Here is a 19871-nt window from a genome sequence, read left to right on the forward strand (position 1 = left end):
CCAAGAATTCTTTAAGAGTATATTTCAACTTCTGGGCATACTGATTTTTTATTGACTTATATGTGATCAATTTCTGCAGATGTTTCCTGTGTCTTTGGTACACTGTTAACTGTACAACTAAAATTTGCTTCCTGCCTTATCTGTGCTCTTTGATTCAAGAAGGCTGAGTCTCCTGCTAGGTATGTAAATAACCAAAACATTTCCTTCCTTGAGAGCCCCCCAGGCCCTGCCCCATGTCATTTCATGAAATACAAGGAAAACCTCAAATACAATGAACATTTTATTTTTTAAAAAATCTAACTCACCACTTGGTAAAAGATTACCAAATGTTTATGACAGAGGAAATAAATGCCCTGGTATTAGAAAGACAATAAAAAAGACCTTTAGTTCTCAGGAACCAGTGTTAGAGAACTCTGATATACAACCCCCAGAAATGAGGCAGAGATAGATGAAATGTTTCAACCTGTGTTAAAAAAAAAAAAAAAAATGCCATCGGAGGAAAAGATGTGGAGCACAAGGAACAGCACTGCCAATTTTAAGAGGGAGACCACCCTAACCAAAAATCACCACTTTGTTCTTGGAAGGGGAATGGACATTAAACAGAACTTAAAATCAGGGACTAAGAGAGCATTATATTAAATAACTCTTTCCTTAAAAATGGCCTGACCACAGGAACGAATCTGTAAACACAGGGTAATTTTTTTCCCCTATAGTAAAGCGTCAGTTTAATCTCAAAAGACACTTTCACTGTTCTAAATGAGAAGATTTTAAATATTTTTTCCTATATAATACAGCATCACTTAAAATTTTATTTAAAGACAGTTGATTCAGGTCTGCCTTGGACTGGAAAGAAGTCAAATATTTTCCCCATCACTGTTTCTCAAAACTCATGTCATAGATGGTTTTATAGATGATATCAATGCTGTTTAAAATCACTGAAGACTGAGTTGGGCCTCGTAATATTAGAAGTGAAGGCAAAGATGGTTTAATCCCCAACTGCTAAGTATTAGATAAGAGATGATGGTCTTCTCACTCACCAAAGCCACATGACCCATAAAACAGGGCCCTGCTTCCTTGATTCATCTTCCACCAAAGTCTAAACATGAGAAGGTTTTCACTATTTTAAAATCTTGATAAAGCAATGGATGAAAACTTCAAAAAAGAAACACAGAGCATCCCTAAATACAATGTCTTGTTTATGTCCAATAGACTTAGGTCTCCAAAGAAGCATCTTTTTTTGTTTTATTATTTCTTTTGGCTCTGAAAGAGCCTCCTCTTAGCTGAAGCTCTCCATTCACAGTACTTCAGTCTTTGCTTTTTCTTCTAAACAGACTCACCTTTTTGCAGAGTTTTTGCTTTAACAAAGCAGGATTGTCACCAAGGTCCATACTGACATGAGAGTCTTTAGTTGAAGCTTGTTTTCTAACTTGCTCCTTTCTTCTCCCATTCCTAGGGTACCATTCAAATACCAGCACCCACCCACAAAAAAGAAAGTTAGTTATCCACTGTAGCAACCTTGACATACATAGAAAAAAATGTGAGAAAAACTATTTTAAGCATAGAAATAGGCATAGAGATGACAAATATGTTTCAAACCATGTGTGTTCATCACTGCTTAACACACCTATTCAGAGATTTTGAGACTGTGGCAGAACAAAGAGTGCTGTAAGTGATGTCTGCCACAGCAGCAAGGGAGCGGAGGCTCAGATGCTTGCATGGATTTATTAGCCACTGTTGTGGGTGCCTCCAAATATCTCTAGCAGGTAAGCAGGATAGGAGCAGAGCCTGCCAAAAGCAAAGGCAGCTATAGGCATGTTCTTTAATGTACAAATGAGTAAATGACACTTTTTGTCTAGCCCCCAGGGAGAAACCCCATCATAGCTTGCATTCCTCATTTACAGCTTGCTGTGAACTTTGCCACTAGTTGGGTGGGCAATTCATACCACCTATATGAGTCTGTTTTAGTTTTAATGGTAGAAGTCCTGTGGGGTCACTGACTTTTTGATTTGAAAACTCAGTCGCAATCTGTCCCTGAGCTGCAGCTGTCCCCCTGGAATCTACCCATAACTGTGTGGAGGGCAAGGACATGAACCGAGTGCAGGCACCTTTCTGGTTGATCAGTGCCAGAGACTGAGCCAAAGGGGCATTCCAGAGCCACTACCCCTCCCTGGTGAGCGTTGAGCCCTCGTTCAGAGCAGGTGCCAAAGCCACAAAGCACCACCTGGGTCAGAAGATGGGCCCTACCTTAGTGACAATTCTGCTGGCCCCAAGGGAGGCTGAGAGTGGCTGCTTACCTTGGCTTTCTGGAGGACCGTGCCTTTGCCTGTGACCATGACCGAGAGAGGCCTGTTCTTGAGCGTGGTTGCAGAGTTGACTGGGGTACAGTCTGGGGCAGAGGTGGATGTGACAGCTTTGGGCTGTGGTTACAGGAGGAGAGCAAGGACTGAGTCAAGGGGAGGAACATGTGACCCACCTACCCCAACGCATGTCCAGAGAGCCCTGCAAGCAGGCCAGGGGCCGTGGCTCCGGCACTCACTCGGGGGCTCACGTTCTCCAGGTGGGTGGTATCCACGGTGGTGCCCAGTGTCACAGGTCCCGCCTCAGCCTTCTTCAGGTTGTCCTTTACCTCCATGATGCTGAGTTCCAGGTCCACGCGCCTACTCTCCTCCACCCGGCACTCCTCGTCAGTTTCCTTCAGCTTCTGCTCCAGGCTGGCGAGGACTTCCTTGTCTGGAAAGAATTATGCAGACCTCAGAGAATAGCATTTCAGCCCAGGCCAGGGAGCTCTGTTGGGTGGAGGCAGGATCTACACACCCCGCCACCCACACCTGAGAAGAACCACAGGTCTGCCCTCAACACGCAGAGCTGGGAGGAGCCTGGGTGCTCCAGGCAGCCTGGAGGCCTGCACGAGCATTCTGCAAAGGCTGGCAGGTTCTGGAGGAGGAGAGCTCTGGCTTCACTAAAGGGTATGAATCTGAGGCCTAAGTCCCTTCTTGTAGCTTCTCAGAGACTCTGGGTTGTTTTGACAGCAACCCAAAAGGGTGAGGGGCTTTATTCATGGCCTGTGGAGGAGGGCTGGGCAGCTTGACCTGCCCCACCAAGTTCCTTCAATCCTCTGGCTTCCCTAGGCCTAACAGAGCAGGAGTCCTCATCCCTGGCTCCTCCTCTTAACCCTGGACCTTTCGGATTGATGCTGCCACACCATGGAATGATGCCTATGGCCTGTATCCTAGGAGCTCACTGCTAGAAGAAAGGAGGGTTTCACATATGTACCACACAGCATCCTGAGAACAGGGCTGCTGTTTAAGAAAAATTCACAGATGCTACTGAAGGACCATCTCTAAAGAGAGAAGGAAAGAAAAAGTATGCCAATGATGTTTTGAGGAATGGAGTTTAAAAAAATACAGTTCAGGCTGGGTGCAGCGGCTCATGGCTGTAATCCCAGCACTTTGGGAGGCAGGCAGATCACTTGAGGCCAGGAGTTCGAGACCAACCTGGCCAACATGGAGAAACCCCATCTGTACTAAAAGTACAAAAATTAGGTGGGCGTGGTGGCACATGCCTGTAAACCCAGCTACTTGGAGACTGAGGCAGGAGAATCACTAGAACCCACAAGGCAGAGGCTGTAGTGAGCTAAGACCAAGACACTGCACTCCAGCCTGGGCAACAGAGCAAGATGCTGCCTCAAAAAAAAAAAAAAAAAAAAAAAATACAGTTCAGATTTAGAGGTCAGTATCAATACTTTGAGGATCACTTTTTGATGATCTGTGGCTTATTAGCCCAGGACCAACAGGATTTATTTGCCAGGTGAGTGACTTACAGTGAAAATTCTCTCTCTTCTTCCACCTAGAATATCCACAAAGGAGACCAAGGGGGCGAATCCCTGGTGCCCTCCTCACAGCCCCAGCTCAGTGCTTTCTCGGGGCTTCCAGAGAACTGTGAACCCCTGGCCACATTCATCAGCTCAGGTTCTACCCTCTAGTCTCAGTTGGGTGGTAAGGAAGCCTGGCTACTGCCCCATACCTCTGTGCACTGCCAATACCCAAGACTGCTGAACCCTCAAAACCAGAGCTGCGCACTTAGAGAGAAGGCAGGTCGGTGGCTGTCTAGGGACAGGAGAGTAGGGGAAACAGAGCGGCTGCGAATGGGTACAGGCTTCTGAAACGGAGTGTGGCGATGGTTGTATAACTTTGTGACTATACAAAAAACCACTGATTTGCACACTTTAAATGGATCGATTGCGTGATATATAAATTATGTCTCAATAAAGCTGTAATTGAAGAAAAGCCAGTGGGTGACTTCGTATCCTCAAGACCTTCCCTCATCAGCCAGCTGAGCTTGTCCCAAACCTTCGCTGCTGCTTGTGCTTGTTCATGCAACTCTACAGTTTGAATACACACAGTTACTCCATGAAAACTAAGTCACATGCTTTGGAAAGGTTCTAGAAGAGGCAGGTTGCAGCCGGGCACGGTGGATCGCGCCTGTAATCCTAGCACTTTAGGAGGCCAAGGCAGGTGGATCCCTTTAGCTCAGGAGCTCTAGATCAGCCTGGGCAACATGGCAAGACCTGATCTCAATTTTAACATTTTTTTAATTTAAAAAATTGTAAAGAGGCAGATTGCCAGCAAATAGCTGTCAAATGATAATGTGGTTTGGAAGATAATCTAGAAGGACTTCTTGGTAAGTGTCTTAAGGTTTTGTTCACTTCAAAGAAATGAAGGCTGATGCATTAACAGGGGTAGTTAATGCGTGGAGGATGACAGAAGACTCCAGTCAGCTGAGCAGAGCTCAGAAAGTCTGCAGTGCCAGGGCCTCAAAAGACGGGCCAAGGAATATGCATTTAAATGACAATAAAATACCCAAAGCCTAAGCATAATCCTACAAAACTTCCTCCTTTAACTAGCTTTTATGATGACCTGCTAGTCCTGTTGACGTTCAGTCAGAGGTGTTCTCTCTCTGTGCAGGAGAATGACTTTTCAGACAGGATTGGAGGAGAGAGGGCATGCAGGGAGCACCCACCTAGCCCATCCAGACCCAGGGTGGAAGGGGCCAGGGCTGCCAGGTGACAGCCAGATCTTTCCCCAGAAAATGCAAGCCTACACAGCCCTCTGAGCTGCGGGTCCCTCCCTACTGGGAGGCCTCTTACCTGTGCATTTCAATAGGGTCTCCTTCAGCTCCCGTTTCTCTTTCCGGAGCTGAGCCAGGTGCCCTCGGATTTCCTCCTTCTTCTTTTCAAGCCTCTCCTTCTCCTCTGTGTAGCGCTTCACCTCAGCTTCTGTCCGATTCTTGCCAAGCTTGATCTCTACAGACCCAGAGAGGGAAGCCCCAGGTCAGCCCGGCTGGACCATGAAGGCTGTCCTCGGTCTACTCGTCAGGCCCACGCAGAACCTGGGGCTTTGGTACAGGAGCAGAGCTGGATGCCAGGCCAGCCTAGCAGGGGTAGGAAAGGAACCTGGGCCCACATCTTAGTTGCTGTGTGACCCCAGACAGATCCCTCTACCTCTCTGAACCTGTTCCCTAACCTGAAAAGGATGGTGTTATGGTTAATACTGAGTGTCAACTTGATTGGATTGAAGGATGCAACGTGTTGTTGCTGGGTGTGTCTGTGAGGGTGCTGCCAAAGAAGATTAACATTTGAGTCAGTGGACTGGGAGGGGCAGACCCACCCTCAGTCTGGGTGGTGTGGCTAGAATAAAGCAGGCAGAAGAACGTGGAAGAACTTGACTCACTGAGTCTTCCCCAGCCTTTATCATTCTCTACATCTGGATGCTTCCTGCCCTTGAACATCAGGCTCCAAGTTCTCCAGCTTTTGGGCTCTTGGACTTACGTGGTTTGCCAGAGGCTTTCAGACCTCTGGCCACAGACTGAAGGCTACACTGTCAGCTTCCCTCCTTCTGAGGCTTTGGGACAGACTGATCCACTGGCTTCCTCGCCCCTCAGCTTGCAGAAGGCCTATCATGGGACTTTACCTTGTGATCGTGTGAGTCAGTTCTCCTTAATAAACTCCCCTTCATATATACATCTATCTTGTTAGTTCTGTGTCCCTAGAGAACCCTGACTAATACCAGTGGAATCGGGTAACTTCCCCAAGCACAAGTACCTGCACTGGTCACGCGTAACCTGTCCTTCACAGGCGGGCTGGCACCAGGCGGGGTGGCCACCAGGGTGTCGGGGCAGCTCGGTGGGAAGGAGATTCTCTGCTGTTCAGTCTGGATTTTGACGGTGAGGATTCTCAGGGAAGGCTCCTCAGGCTCCAAATTCTCCAGCTGCTTTGGGAGAAAGCAGACACGACTCAGTGGCTGATGGGGCTGGGGAGGTGGTGCGGCTCACCTTCAGGGGAGGGTCTGTACCTGCTCCTCCAGGTTCTCTGGACACTTTAGGCAGGGCTCATCTGGGGTGGGACCTGGGTCTGGATCTGCAGGGAGGGCCTCAGTCGCATTGTCCAGGCGGGACAAGGTCGGGGAGGAAGCCTGGGCCTGCACACTGCTGGGGCCGTGCAGAAAGGACTTGACAGGTGTGAGGTCCAGGTACACTCGGTCAGATTCTCTCTTACTTGGGTCATCCGCAGCAGGGATGGTTTCCTCGGTAGGCTCCACCTGCAGGAGACGGAAGAGTAGGGGGCATGCACCATTACGTTCACTCCCTAGCTGTGGAGGGGGCACCAGCCCTGCCTCAGCTCCTGTGCCCACCTCACGATATTCCCAGAGATCTCCCTGCCTCCTACGGGGGGCCACTGGTTGAGTCCTAGATGTGCCATTCAAGGTGGAAGATCCAGACACAGCACTTCACTTCCCTGAACCTTATAAGTTCCTCATCTGTAAGGAGGAAAATAGCAGCACCTTCCCATAAGGTGGTTAGGATTGAAGATCATCTGCAGGAGGTCCTCAGCTCAGCACAGGGGTCAGTGCCCAGCACATGCAAGCTGCCATCCATGTGATAATCACACCTCAATGATCGATTTGGATCCAGAAGCCTACTGGTGCCTCCACTTCTAATTCCACCACCACACCCCTAGCCCTGACCAGAGTGGTCTATGGTGTTTCATCTACATAAGTCCTCAGGCCAAGCAAACTGCACGACCTCGCATATAAGAGACAGCCTTGCTACACTCAGGTGTCTGCACTAACCGACTGGTAGATGGCTCAGAACTCGCTGATCTCAGGGACACTCTAATGATCTCTGGCACCCAGGCGTTGAGGTTTGCAGGAAGAAGTCCGGAGAGCCCCAGGTCACTGCCTGGCCGAGTCCTTACCACAGCTGTGAGCTCCGACAGTTCCACGTCATCATACAGCTCCTCCTGGCGGTCCTGGCTAGGCAGGCCATCGATGTAAGTGTTGGGCTCTGAGAACTTTCTCTGCATCAGTCTAGAAACAGGGCAAGGTGGCAGGCGTGAAGCACCTGGGGCAGGGTGGCGAAAGCACTAGGCTCCAAGGATCCCCAGTGATGAGTAGTTGCCGTGAAAGCGGTGGCCGCACAAGAGATCTGGAGCCGACACCCACCTCCATGGATCTGAGGGCGCCTTCTCCCTCTTTTCCCAGTGCCTTCTTCCTGGAATTCTTGGTTCCAGATTTTCCTCCCAGAAAGACGGCCTTCCCTTGCCATCCCCTTCTCCCAGGATCCCTCTGTCATCTATCTTCTTCCCAGTTCCTCCCTTCTAGGATCTTCTTCCAGCAGCCACAAGGAAAACCCCTTCTCATTTCATCTTCACAGTACACTCAGGGTGGTGCAGCCCAGACACTATCTCCGTTTGGTCCATGAGAAAACGGATTGTGTTTCAGTGGCTCGGCCGGCTTCCACTAGACTGGCCCTACCACCCTAACCAGAGAACACCTCTCCCTCAGCCCCAGTTTGCTCATCTGGAAACAAGCACTATCCCCGACCTGCTTTTCTCCAGGTGTGCTGGAGACCCAGTGAGTGATTCACTGGGAGGAGGAGGAGGAGGTCAGAAAAGGTGACAGCAGTGCCTGGGGGAGCTGGAGAGTCCAACTGCAGCCAAGGATGCCAACACCGCCCCGGGGGCCCGGAGCCCGGCGCAGCTCCCGGCTCTGCGCCGGGCCTCCTGAGGGCTGCTCCTGGGCTTTGCATCTTCCTGCTGTAGGCAGAGCAGGGTGGAACCCTGTGCTCTCTGCTGCCCCTGGCTCCGGCTGACCCAGGGCCTACAGCATGGCCAGGAATGGGAGAGTGTACGGAGAAAGGGCCCAGATTACTCACAAGAGAGAGTTTTTGGCCGCACTCACAATACAGGAAACCCTGTCGGCGTCCACATAGTCGTAGGTGAACTCTTCTGGGTCTGTCTTGGAGCCTGATTCAGAGAGCAGGAGACCCAGCCAGTGGCCCATTTCCTGGGAAGACTTGGCCTGGAACGAGGCCAAGAGAGACATGAACAGGGCTGGGCTGGGCTGTGCTGCCTTGTGCCAGCCCCTCCCCACCAGGCCATGCCCGTACCCCTATCCCCAAACCCACACACGAAAGCCCCTGTGACAGCCTGGGGCCATGTTCCTCCTGAACACCAGCATATCCCACCCCCCAGTGGCCCCAAATGACATTTCCTGTCAGTGACCTTTTTTTTTTTTTTTTTTTTGAGACAGAGTCTGACTCTCACCCAGGCTGGAGTGCAGTAGCGTGATCTCGGCTCACTGCAACCTCCACCTCCTAGGTTCAAGCAATTCTCCTGCCTCAGCTATGACTGCAGGCATACACCACCATGCCCAGCTAATTTTTGTATTTTTAGTAGAGATGGAGTTTCACCATATTGGCCAGGCTGGTCTCTAACTCCTGATCTCGGGATCCGCCCGCCTTGGCCTCCCAAAGGGCTGGGATTACAGGCGTGAGCCACCGTGCCTGGCCCCTGTCAGTGACATCTTGATGCCACCTCAATAATGCTATGGACTTTTATTACAAGGGTTATATGAGATTTATATATATTGTGTCTCTGGGAGGTGAAAACTATTAGTTATCACCAGGTGATTACTATTAAATATTGTTACAGTGATCACCTAATAGTTTTTTAAATGATTATTAAAAATTGTGTGTCTTTTGACACTTGCATTTTATGAACAATGCATGTCATCTTATCACCCTAATCCCGTACACAACAGGACTGCCTGGATCCCTAAGAATGGCTTTTGTTCATGGCTTCAGTTAAGTCAGGACATCTTAAATGCCTTACACCAGCTCAGCTACTAAATCATGATCTAAATCCCAATGAATTTGGTAATTTTTTCCCAGGGGACAATGCATTCTAATCAAATTTATACATTGGGGTACCTATATTAAAATGTCAACATAGTTTCTTACCTTTATAATGAGACAAAAACTGCACATTTTATAAAAGCTACAGGTTTACTTTCATGAGGAAAATCAGCTCCCTTTGGTATAACCCATAATTCTAGCCCTAGGGAGAATGTTTGCTGCTACATTCTCTTCATCAAAGAGGCCATGATGAGCAGAATTTGACATTTAGCTGGTTTCCTTTTCCCAGTTATTTATTTTTTTAGATGGAATCTTGCTCTGTTGCCCAGGCTGGAGTGCAGTGGTGTAATCTCAGCTCACTGCAGCCTCTGCCTCCTGGGTTCAAGCAATTCTTCTGTCTCAGCCTCTGGGATTACAAGTAGCTGAGATTACAGGTGATCACCACCACACCCAGCTAGTTTTTGTATTTTTAGTAGAGACAGGGTTTTACCATGTTGGCCAGGCTGGTCTCAAATTCCTGACCTCAAGTGATCCGCCCACCTCGGCTTCCCAAAGTGCTGGGATTACATGCGTGAACCATCACACAGAGCCCCTGCTTAGTTTCAGTTGAATTGTAAATACAGCTTTTCACGGGCATCCCTTGGTCCAGGCTATCAGCGTCTCTGTCCTGGGCGGCTGTGACAGCTTCTTAACAGGTCCCTTTCTTTTTTTTTTTTTTTTTTTTTGAGACGGAGTTTCGCTGTTACCCAGGCTGGAGTGCAATGGCACGATCTCGGCTCACCGCAACCTCCGCCTCCTGGGTTCAAGCAATTCTCCTGCCTCAGCCTCCTGAGTAGCTGGTACTACAGGCACACGCCACCATGCCCAGCTAATTTTTGTATTTTTAGTAGAGACGGGGTTTCACCATGTTGACCAGGATGGTCTCGATCTCTTGACCTCATGATCCACCCGCCTTGGCCTCCCAAAGTGCTGGGATTACAGGCCTGAGCCACCGCGCCTGGCAACAGGTCCCTTTCTTGTCCCCCTTCCATGCACTCCCACCCCAGTAGTTGGAGGAAGCATCTTAAAACCCCAATCTGAGCTTGCTGCCCTCCCCTGAAAGCTGCCAGGGCTCCGCTGCTCCTAGGATCAAGCCCTGTCCCTCCCCTCCAGCCTGTCACCCAGTCCCCAGTACATATCCATAGTACCCTCCCTTCCCAATTCTTTCCAGCCATTCATTGTAGCTCAGTGATCAGTTGGGTGATTTTTTTTTTTTTTTTTTTTGAGATGAGAGAGTTTTGCTCTTGTTGCCCAGGCTAGAGTGCAGTGGTGTGATCTCAGCTCACTGTAACCTCTGCCTCCTGGGTTCAAGTGATTCTCCTGCCTCAGTCTCCTGAGTAGCTGGGATTACAGGCATGCACCACCACGTCTGGCTAATTTTGTATTTTTAGTAAAGACTGGGTTTCTCCATGTTGGTCAGGATGGTCTCAAACTCCTAACCTCAGGTAATCCGCCCACCTCAGCCACCTAAAGTGCTGGGATTACAGGCGTGAGCCATCTCGCCCGGCCAGTTGGGTGATTTGCTGAGTAACATCACACTCCCAAACTAGGATGTAAGTGCCACAAGGACAGGGAGCCCCTATTGTTCTTGTCCACTGTATTCCTGTGCAGAGGAGATGTTTACTGATGGGGAAGGGATGAATGGATGAATGAATATAAGCTATAAACTGGGCCCTGGGAAGCAGCTGCGATGTGGGTCTTTCAGCCACCAGAGGGCAGGATTGGAGCAAGGTTTGGATGGGGACCTCGTCCAAGACTAAGTGAACCGGGCATTCGTGGGCAAGCATGCGCTTCCAGGAGTGGAAGGGACTCGGTCTCTGCTTGCCACCGCCCGCGAGGCATTATGTCACTTCTTATTTTTGTAAATGTAACATCACATCAAACAGAGGGTGGGGAGTGAGAGGAATGTAATTGTATCACAAAGCGATTTTTTTCCCCCAGATAAGCTCGAACAGTGTAGTTTTTATGTACTGGGCCTAGAGGCTCTCCCAACTGGTGACACCCAAACAAAACAGCACCCACTTTGAATTCCCAGCAGCTCAGAGAGTTATAAATACTCCTTCCCTAAGTGCAGGAAGTGGCTCATGGTCCCACTCATATAACACAACCACCCTGAGGTCGGAAAAGGAATGGAAATTTTTAAAAATGCAAACAATCTCAGGCAAAGGAAGTAAAAATAACGCACGTGGCAACATTGATTCTCCCTTGGTAGGATTACAGTCCTGGAGACTGGCAGCAAACAGCCACCACCGCCACACCCTGGCTGGCCCTGCTCCCTGCCCCACAGGCCGGTGGTACCTCGAGCTTGGCCAGCTCCTCTCCCTTGTGGAGGATGCGGAAGGAGTAGAGGTGGTCGGGGCTGGGGTCTGGGACCACCTCACAGCCCACCAGGCTGAGGGGTTGCTGGGCCACTTTGCTCCGGTTCCGGTCCTGGTAGAAGTGCAGGTGATTGTCCCTGACAGAGCACCAGCGAGACTTCCACTGGCTGTTCACCAGCACGTTCAGGTAACCTGCAGAAGGAGATGCAGATGCAGGAGGAGTTGGGGCTGCAGGAGGGGATGCAGATGCAGGAGGGGATGCGTATGCAGGAGGGGATGCGGATGCAGGAGGGGATGCAGATGCAGGAGGGGATGCGGATGCAGGAGGGGATGCAGATGCAGGAGGGGATGGGGCTGCAGGAGGGGATGGGGCTGCAGGAGGGGATGCAGATGCAGGAGGGGATGCGGATGCAGGAGGGGATGCGGATGCAGGAGGGGATGGGGATGCAGGAGGGGATGGGGATGCAGGAGGGGATGGGGATGCAGGAGGGGATGGGGATGCAGGAGGGGATGCGGATGCAGGAGGGGATGCGGATGCAGGAGGGGATGCGGATGCAGGAGGGGATGGGGATGCAGGAGGGGATGGGGATGCAGGAGGGGATGGGGTTGCAGGAGGGGATGCGGATGCAGGAGGGGATGCGGATGCAGGAGGGGATGCGGATGCAGGAGGGGATGGGGATGCAGGAGGGGATGGGGATGCAGGAGGGGATGCGGATGCAGGAAGGGATGGGGCTGCAGGAGGGGATGGGGATGCAGGAGGGGATGCAGATGCAGGAGGAGTTGGGGCTGCAGGAGGGGATGCAGATGCAGGAAGGGATGCAGATGCAGGAGGGTATGCAGATGCAAGAGGGGGTGGGGCTGCAGGAAGGGATGAAGATGCAGGAGGGGACAGGGATGCAGAAGGGGATGGGGCTGCAGGAGGGGATGCAGTCACAGGAGGGGGTGCTGGAGTGGGCACAGTTGCAGGAGGCGGCAGAGCTGCAGGAGGGGATGGGGGGCAGGAGGGCATGGGTGTCTAAGTGTGTGCAAGGCTGGCACTGCCTCTGGGCTTCCTTAGAGTCTCCCCGAGAATCTCAGCTTCAGAACCCATCAGACACCTTCCTTGTCCTAAGGGATTGGAAGCTGCCCTGAGCTTTGGCCGACTGAACCAGGCAATAGGGTGAAAGTGCACAGCTACCCTCCTGCCTGGTCCAGGGCCAGACACACAGTGGGGATCATGCATATTGCCAAGCTACATTAACACAAAGTGGAAGAATCAGAGACCAGGATGGAGCTGCCACACTTGCCCATCACAACCCTCTGGACCAAAGAGAATCGTGCATCATGGGAGGTGGGATCTCAGAGCCCTTAAGCATCCCCAGTCCTGGGAAGGGGAGCAGCTGTGTTCTCTCTCAGCCCTCCCCTAGCCGCAGGGAGCATGCTTCACTGCTAAGTAGACATCAGCAATAACGCAGCCACATCTCTCAGACAGTGACTCACTGGGATTGGGCTCCCAGGCCAAACGTCATGCCCTCTGAAGCCACTGCCTGGCAGCTGGCTGGAGAAGCAGAAGGCAAAGATACAGCCTTGTCTGCTGCCTTCCTAGTCCACCGCCACCACCCTGCCAGCCTCAAAACATAAGAAAACTTAGCTGGGACTCAGAAAGGGAACCCAAGGATGGGACAAGAATGACTTTCAGGCCCCAGGAAGGCTGACAGCAATGTGCCCCGGCTTGGGGATCAAGACACTAGGCCCACCCCAAGATATTTCCCAGGAAAATACCTATTGCTCCTCCGAGCCTCAGTTTCCCCAAGTTCGAGTGAAGGTGGAGAGATGACCTCTAAGAGCCTACCTGCACCCATACCCTCTGCACCAGCATGGGGTTCTCATTGTCCCCTTCACGGTCTCGCCTGTTCCCATCTCAGAGTCACTGCTCCTGTGCACAGGCACCATTCTGGCCTGTTCCTCACCTACATGGCCCTCAAGCCTCAAGTCCACAAAGCTCTCTCTGACCACAGGGCAAGAAAAGCTCTCTCTGTCCCTGAGTCCTCACAGCTACAAAGATGGCACAGGGCCTGCCATAGGTATAAAGTCATCGCCTCCCTCAGGCAGGCTGTGAGCTCTGGATACTGTGCCTGACATCCTTCTGCTTGCTCCCCCTTTAACACGGTGCTCGCCATACCCTGCAAATATAGATCAAATGAACACCATTTTTAAAAGAATACTAGGAAGATGCCAATCAGTTACCCTCACTTCCACAAAGGCTCCAACACTGCAGCAAGAGAGAGTCGGGTCAGGCCTAAGGACCTGCCTGCAGTAGCAACAGACAGGAACCTGAGGGCTGCAGGCTCTCCATCCCTAGAGATGTTTATGCGATACCTGAAACCCCCTGCCTTTGCTGTCTGAGATCGCTTTCCTGAGGACAGGCTCCAGCCCAGGGAATGAGCCTCTGGACCTGGAGGTAGCCACAGTTCTTACTGGATGTTTCGAGGGACCTCTCCACAGGCTCCAGTGAGGTGGATTTCTTCCTGCCCAGATTCATTAGGTTGCTCAGTTTGAGGCCAGCAGAACATTTCTTCTTGACTGTCAAGATGAGACAGAAAGCAATTGGTATTGCAGGTGGTCCACCCATGTGCCCATGAGAGATGGAAAAAATAGCAAATCCATTCCCACTGTGTCCACCCATCCCTCCCCAGTACATATGTGCACACACACATATCTCCCCAGGCCAGAGTTAGGTGTCTTTAAAGTCGCACACTCAAGAGGGGTACACAGACTTCTTATAGAATATGTAACCACTTGAGAGTCTTTACAGACCGTACTGGCTCAAAGAGATTTGTAAAAGGGTATGCAAACAGCAGAGATGACGAACACTCTACCCCCAGCATTTCATGAAGCTTAACTCCAATTTGACCATGTCTCCTTTTCTCCTCGATCTGTCAGCAGTAGTTATTTCCAAGTAGTTTATTAATGGGAGGCCATGTTAGAATCAGCGGCTAAAACCCAATGGTATTGAGCCCGACAGCCCAGGCTCCCAGCCTGGGACACCATTCCCCTCCTGTCCCCAGGCTGTTACCGTCTTTGGTTTCTGGGACCTCAGGGTGGCCATCCACGGAGTTCCCATACTCTGAAGCTGACAGGTACTTCTCAGCTATATCTGGCTATGGACAAAAGAGACATGAATGGGGATCACTGGCTGGGAACAGGTACCATGGACACCACAATTTAAGGGAAAATACTAGATGGTTCTTGGTTGTAGGCCAGAGGTCAGCTGACCAAACCCCTGCCAGCCACCTACATGGCAGAATCCAGGTCACTGGTAGGACATCGGCCCAGCTTCCAAATGGCTGCTCAACCTGATGTGATAGTGGCCCCTGTAGCCAGCAGGCAGGGCAAGCAGGCTGCCCAGGGGTGGCATTAGAGTTTGCATCCCCAAAGACATTGACTGTCAAGCTAAACCACTCATACTGAGAGCGTGAAGAAGTCTTCTGAGAGCTGCCTGTTCTGGACACGTGGGCTGGCTCATCGGCACAGGGACAGTCCCTGATCTGAGTCCTGGCCGAGCATTCTGCTTGCAAGCCTGTGCCCGAGTTAAATGAGCCTCTCTGAGCCTCACTCTGCATGTAAGTCACAGAGGGATGACATCCCAGTCTGCTCACAGGGGTGCTGGGGACTAGAGATAACCCCTAGAAAAGTGTAGCTGCTGCTGCTGTTAGAACACGAAGCCCTCAGAATATTCTAATCAAGCTGCTTTGAGAACGTCACAGACTCCAGATCTCTAAAAAACAGGCTGACAGCCTCCCATGCAACAGTTAATTGAACTGACTGGCCTTAGGCAGGGTCCAGGGCCAGCAGTCCTGGCCAGGGAAGTACTGCGTGCTGAGTCTTTAGGGACAGCTTTTGTTTCTCGCCCCAATATGAAGAAAACCCAAATTCATTCCAAATTGTGTTTGCTTGTCAGTGGCCAAGGAATAAATGAGACGATGAAAAAAGGCCCCTCCTGAGTGACTCTGGAATCTGGAAGGACTGTGGGCTCTTTCTCCATGGTGGATGACCTGCACCTTCCGGAGAATAAGTGGCCTCCATCCTGCTCAAGCCCCTGTGTGCCTCTTGCTTTCCTCCCTGCCAGGGGCAGGGAGCCCAAGAGGAGCCACAATGACCGTCTGGCTATTCTGTGTGCCCAGCCTTCAGCACACCTACCTGCAGGTACTCGGGGACAGGAAATGTGACCCTACAGGTGACAATCCTCCCTTTGGCCAGAACCTAACTCACTTCTTCAGCTTTGACCTTTAAGCCCAAAACTCCCCCAAAGCACCCTGCAAATAACACAGTCTTTTGGTTGCAATCAGCCTTGAGGCAGTGCCCCAAGTCCAGGGGCCCGACTGGGGAATAAGGGGGAAGGAAGTGCCTCATAAAATCGGTCTCCCTGCTTAAGAATGCAGGCCAAAGTGACTTTTGTTCAAACAAAGCTTCTCTGTCCCCCACCACCCGCCCACCCCTGGCACCCACAAGCAAGAAAATATTTTAAGTCTGTATCAGTTTCATCCATTTTCCTGCCAAGCTAGAGCTATTGTTCTTTTCCAAGCATTATATGTTGCTTTTTTCTTTTCTTTTCTTTTTTTTTTTTTTTTTGAAATGGAGTCTCCCTCTGTAGCCCAGGCTGGAGTATAGTGGCACCATCTCAGCTCACTACAACCTCTGCCTTCTGGGTTCAAGCGATTCTCCTGCCTCAGCCTCCTGAGTAGCTGGGATTACAGGTACCCATCACCATGCCTGGCTAATTTTTGTATTTTTAGTAGAGACAGGGTTTTACCATGTTGGCCAGGCTGGTCTCAAACCCCTGACCTCACATGATCCACCTGCCTCAGCCTCCCAAAGTCCTGGGATTGCAGGCATGAGCCACTGTGCATGGCTTCAAGCACTGTATGTTTCTTATTGATTGGACTGAAATATAAAAACCAAGCTCCCAATTTTATACTTTTAATTTTTAGGAGAAAACATGGAAGGGGACTCTCCGTCCAGGCAGGACAGAGGCTTACTTTCTGGCAGCTAAAGCGCTGGGCATCCGGAGTATACTGGTTTCCTTCAGCTGCGCCTTCAGAAGGCAGGCCGCTCACTTCCTGGATGACCTGAGGTGAGAGGGAGGCCGTCAGCAGAGGTGAAGGTCCTCTGGCCAGCACTCATAGCCAGGCGGAAGCCAGGTTCCTCTAGGTCAAGGGAGAGCAGGTGAGGTGAGAGAGAAGATGCTGAATTTCCAAGGAAGAGGACCCATCCCCATCCCCAAGGCCTGCACGTGACCTTGAACCCAGCTCTGCAGGCTGCAGTGGGGAGGGCTGGTTGTATAGGCTCCTTTCTGCAGGTCCCACACTTTCTGGGGCATGAGAGGGGGCCCTTGGCAGCAAAGGCCAAAGATGACCAGAGCTGCCAGCCCAAGGCTCCACGAGCCCCTTTCCTGCCACCATTCCGGGCAGGGCCACTGTGCTGATGTAGGTGTGATGAGCAACATTCCTGCTAGACAGTCCCCTGGATTCTCAGAGGTTGCACAACTCTTCGTACAGTCTCCACACTGCCTGAGGAGCAGGCCTGCAAACTGCCTCGTTCCAATGACTCACTGGCTCACCGGACTCGCCTGTTGCCACCCACCCACCCTTCCCTCTGGGAGGGGGCCGCTTCACTGGCTCCTTCACTGGACCAGTGGAGAAAGAGGGTCTCTCTGTAAAGGCTGGACACAGAGAGGCTGTGCCTTCTGAAAGCGTTCTTGTCTTTGAAACCCTGAGCAGAAGCTATGGGGCAGGGGTCTCAGGAAGAGGGCGTGAGAGTCTGGGGAAGCACTGGCCATACCACCCTGAATGTGCCCGATCCTGTCTGATCTCAGAAAGTCTGGGGAGGGAGGCTGGATCAGGGAGAGGGTGAGTGGGTTTGGGCAGTTGGAGGAATGGAGCCTGGGCTGGGGGCAGATGCAGAAAGTCAGTGGTGGCTCTGACTATGCAAAGCAGTGCCTCGGTCTGAATGAGGGACACTCCCTTCTTCCCCGGGGGGGAACTCCCAGGGTGACCAGAAACACACTGTCCACCTGGAAGCCCTTTGGAGGTGCAGAATTAATAAGAGTGATTTCAAAGATCCTCCTCTTTCAGTCTATGCCTTGAGCAGTTTATGGAAATGGGTTTCAAATCAGAAAAGCCCCAGAACTCCAGTTCAGGACTGTGGTCCACACTGAATATGCCACACAGTGGCATGGGAAGAACACAGGCACTAGAGCTGGCACCTGTGTGACACTGAGCATGAGTCTCAGCCACTGCATCTGTAAGCTGGGACAATACCTCTGCTGTAAGCCAGCTGTGAGTGGCTGTGTGTCAAGTACCCAGCACAGGGCAGACACATCGACTGCCATCCCTATTAGCTTGCACCAAATACACGGACGCCTCCACCCAGGGAAAGCACCACTAAGCCAGGAGTTTAGGAGTGGGGCAGGGGTAGGGTTGTGCTTCCCTGGAAAAGCCCTGTGTTGTGCCTTCCTTTACTGGGACCCATGTTCCATAGTCAACATCCCCCGTTTACTGTCATATACCTGTCTCACCCTGGGCATGGGTGGGAATATGCACAACTGGGACACAGAGGCCCAAGGAAGGTAGATGAGCTTTACAAACCCAACACAGCTGGGTGGAGAGCCCATTGGACAGGTGGACCAGCCCCTACTCCCAAAGCTCAAAAATGGGCAGCTTCTCAGAGCAGGCATTTCCAGCCAAGTCCACCTCTGCACTCATCTGACTGGGGGGAAAGGATTTCTCTGTGAAGGCTGGACACAGAAAGTCTGTGCCTTCTGAAAGCGTTCTTGTCTTTGAAACCACCAGCAGAGGCTCTGGGGCGGGGTCTCTGGAAGACGGCGTGAGAGTTTGGGGAGGGAGGCTAGAGGCCAGGGAAAGGATCAGTGGATCTGAGCAGTCAGAGGAACAGTGTGGGGAACTGAAAGCAAGAGCATAGAGTGTGTGCATATGCGTGTGTGTGTGCACGCATGTGTGTGTCATGTGTGCGCATGTGCGTGTGTGTATACATGCACAGAAACAACGTATGCATGAACATAAATGTGTATATAAATGTGCATTTGTCCATGTGTCTACGAATGTATACATGAATGTGCATGTATGCATATATGTGTGCAAATGAGTGTGTGTGTGTGTGTAGTGGGTGAGGATGGGGAGGGATAGGAGGCAGGAGACTGGGGTGAGAAACCAACAGCCCAGAGCTCTGTGTCCTAATCAGCTCTGCAGCCCAGGACAAGCTCCTCACTCCCTCTGGGCCTCGGTGATCTTATCTGTACTCTCCAAGTTTCACGAAGCACTCAGTATATACCAGGCACAGTGCTAAGCACTTTGTGCACATTAACGCATCCAGCCCCAAATCACTCAGTTAAAAAGGGGTGAAGCCGTGCTCATTCAGCAGCACATATACTAAAATTGGAATGATACAGAGATTAGCATGGCCCTGGTGTAAGGATGACACACAAATTCACGACACATTCCATATATTTAAATGACAAAAGGGATAACACCACAGATTCCACAGAAATACAGACGACCATCAGAGATTACTACAAACAACTCTATGCACATAAACCAGTAAACCTGGAAGAAAAGGATAAATTCCTGGACACTTGCACCCTCCCAAGCCTAAACCAGAAAAAAGTCAAAACCATGAATAGACCAATAACAAGGACTGAAGTTAAGGCAGCAATTAATAGCCTACCCACCAAAATAAGCCCAGGTCCAGAGGGGTTCACAGCTGAATTCTACCAGACATACAAAGAAGAGCTGGTACCACCCCTTCTGAAATTATTCCAAACAATCCAAAAAGGGGAATCCTTCCCAAATCATTTTTATGAGACAAACATCATCCTGATAACAAAACCCAGCAGAGACTTAACAAGAAAAGAAACTTCAGGCCAATATCCATGACGAACATAGATGCAAAAATCTTCAACAAAATGCTTGCAAACCATTTGCCACAGCACATCAAAAAGCTTATCCATCACAATCAAGTAGGCTTCATCCCAGGGATGCAAGCCTGGTTCAACCAAGTCTATAAACGTAATTCAGCACATAAACAGAACCAAAGACAAAAATAACACAATTATCTCAATAGATGCAGAGAAGGCCTTTGACAAAATTCAACAGCTCTTTATGCTAAAAACTCTCAATAGACTAGGTATTGACAGAATGTATCTCAAAATAAAAGCTATTATGACAAACCCACAGCCAGTATCATACTGGATGGGCAAAAACTGGAAGCATTCTCTTTGAAATCTGGCACTAGACAAGGATGCCCTCTCTCACCACTCCTATTCAC

General features: G+C 50.7%; 1 protein-coding gene and 1 non-coding gene across 10 annotated transcripts in view; one reads left to right on the forward strand and one right to left on the reverse strand.

Moving 5' to 3' along the window:
- Window positions 1–267: 267 nt before the first annotated feature.
- The window catches only part of AFAP1L2 (actin filament associated protein 1 like 2), a 116469-nt gene continuing 96865 nt past the window's right edge, over window positions 268–19871 (reverse strand). For 3 of the 9 annotated variants that reach the window (XM_074382937.1, XM_074382933.1, XM_074382938.1), the window contains 11 exons: window positions 16568–16657; window positions 14605–14689; window positions 14007–14111; window positions 11530–11741; window positions 8212–8357; window positions 7253–7364; window positions 6351–6596; window positions 6101–6269; window positions 5147–5302; window positions 2537–2730; window positions 268–2417 (listed from right to left, as the gene is read on the reverse strand). In XM_074382937.1, the coding sequence (XP_074239038.1) occupies window positions 2241–2417; window positions 2537–2730; window positions 5147–5302; window positions 6101–6269; window positions 6351–6596; window positions 7253–7364; window positions 8212–8357; window positions 11530–11741; window positions 14007–14111; window positions 14605–14689; window positions 16568–16657 (1692 nt within the window). In that variant the 3' untranslated portion in view covers window positions 268–2240. The remainder of the gene's footprint in view (window positions 2418–2536; window positions 2731–5146; window positions 5303–6100; window positions 6270–6350; window positions 6597–7252; window positions 7365–8211; window positions 8358–11529; window positions 11742–14006; window positions 14112–14604; window positions 14690–16567; window positions 16658–19871) is intronic. The other 6 variants (XM_074382936.1, XM_074382941.1, XM_074382935.1 and 3 more) reach the window with 3 other exon arrangements.
- Window positions 18954–19056, forward strand: LOC120362618 (U6 spliceosomal RNA). The gene has a single exon (XR_005578470.1). It is a non-coding gene; the product is annotated as a U6 spliceosomal RNA (small nuclear RNA).

Source organism: Saimiri boliviensis, chromosome 12 (assembly GCF_048565385.1).
Source record: "Saimiri boliviensis isolate mSaiBol1 chromosome 12, mSaiBol1.pri, whole genome shotgun sequence".
Lineage (NCBI taxonomy): Eukaryota > Metazoa > Chordata > Mammalia > Primates > Cebidae > Saimiri > Saimiri boliviensis.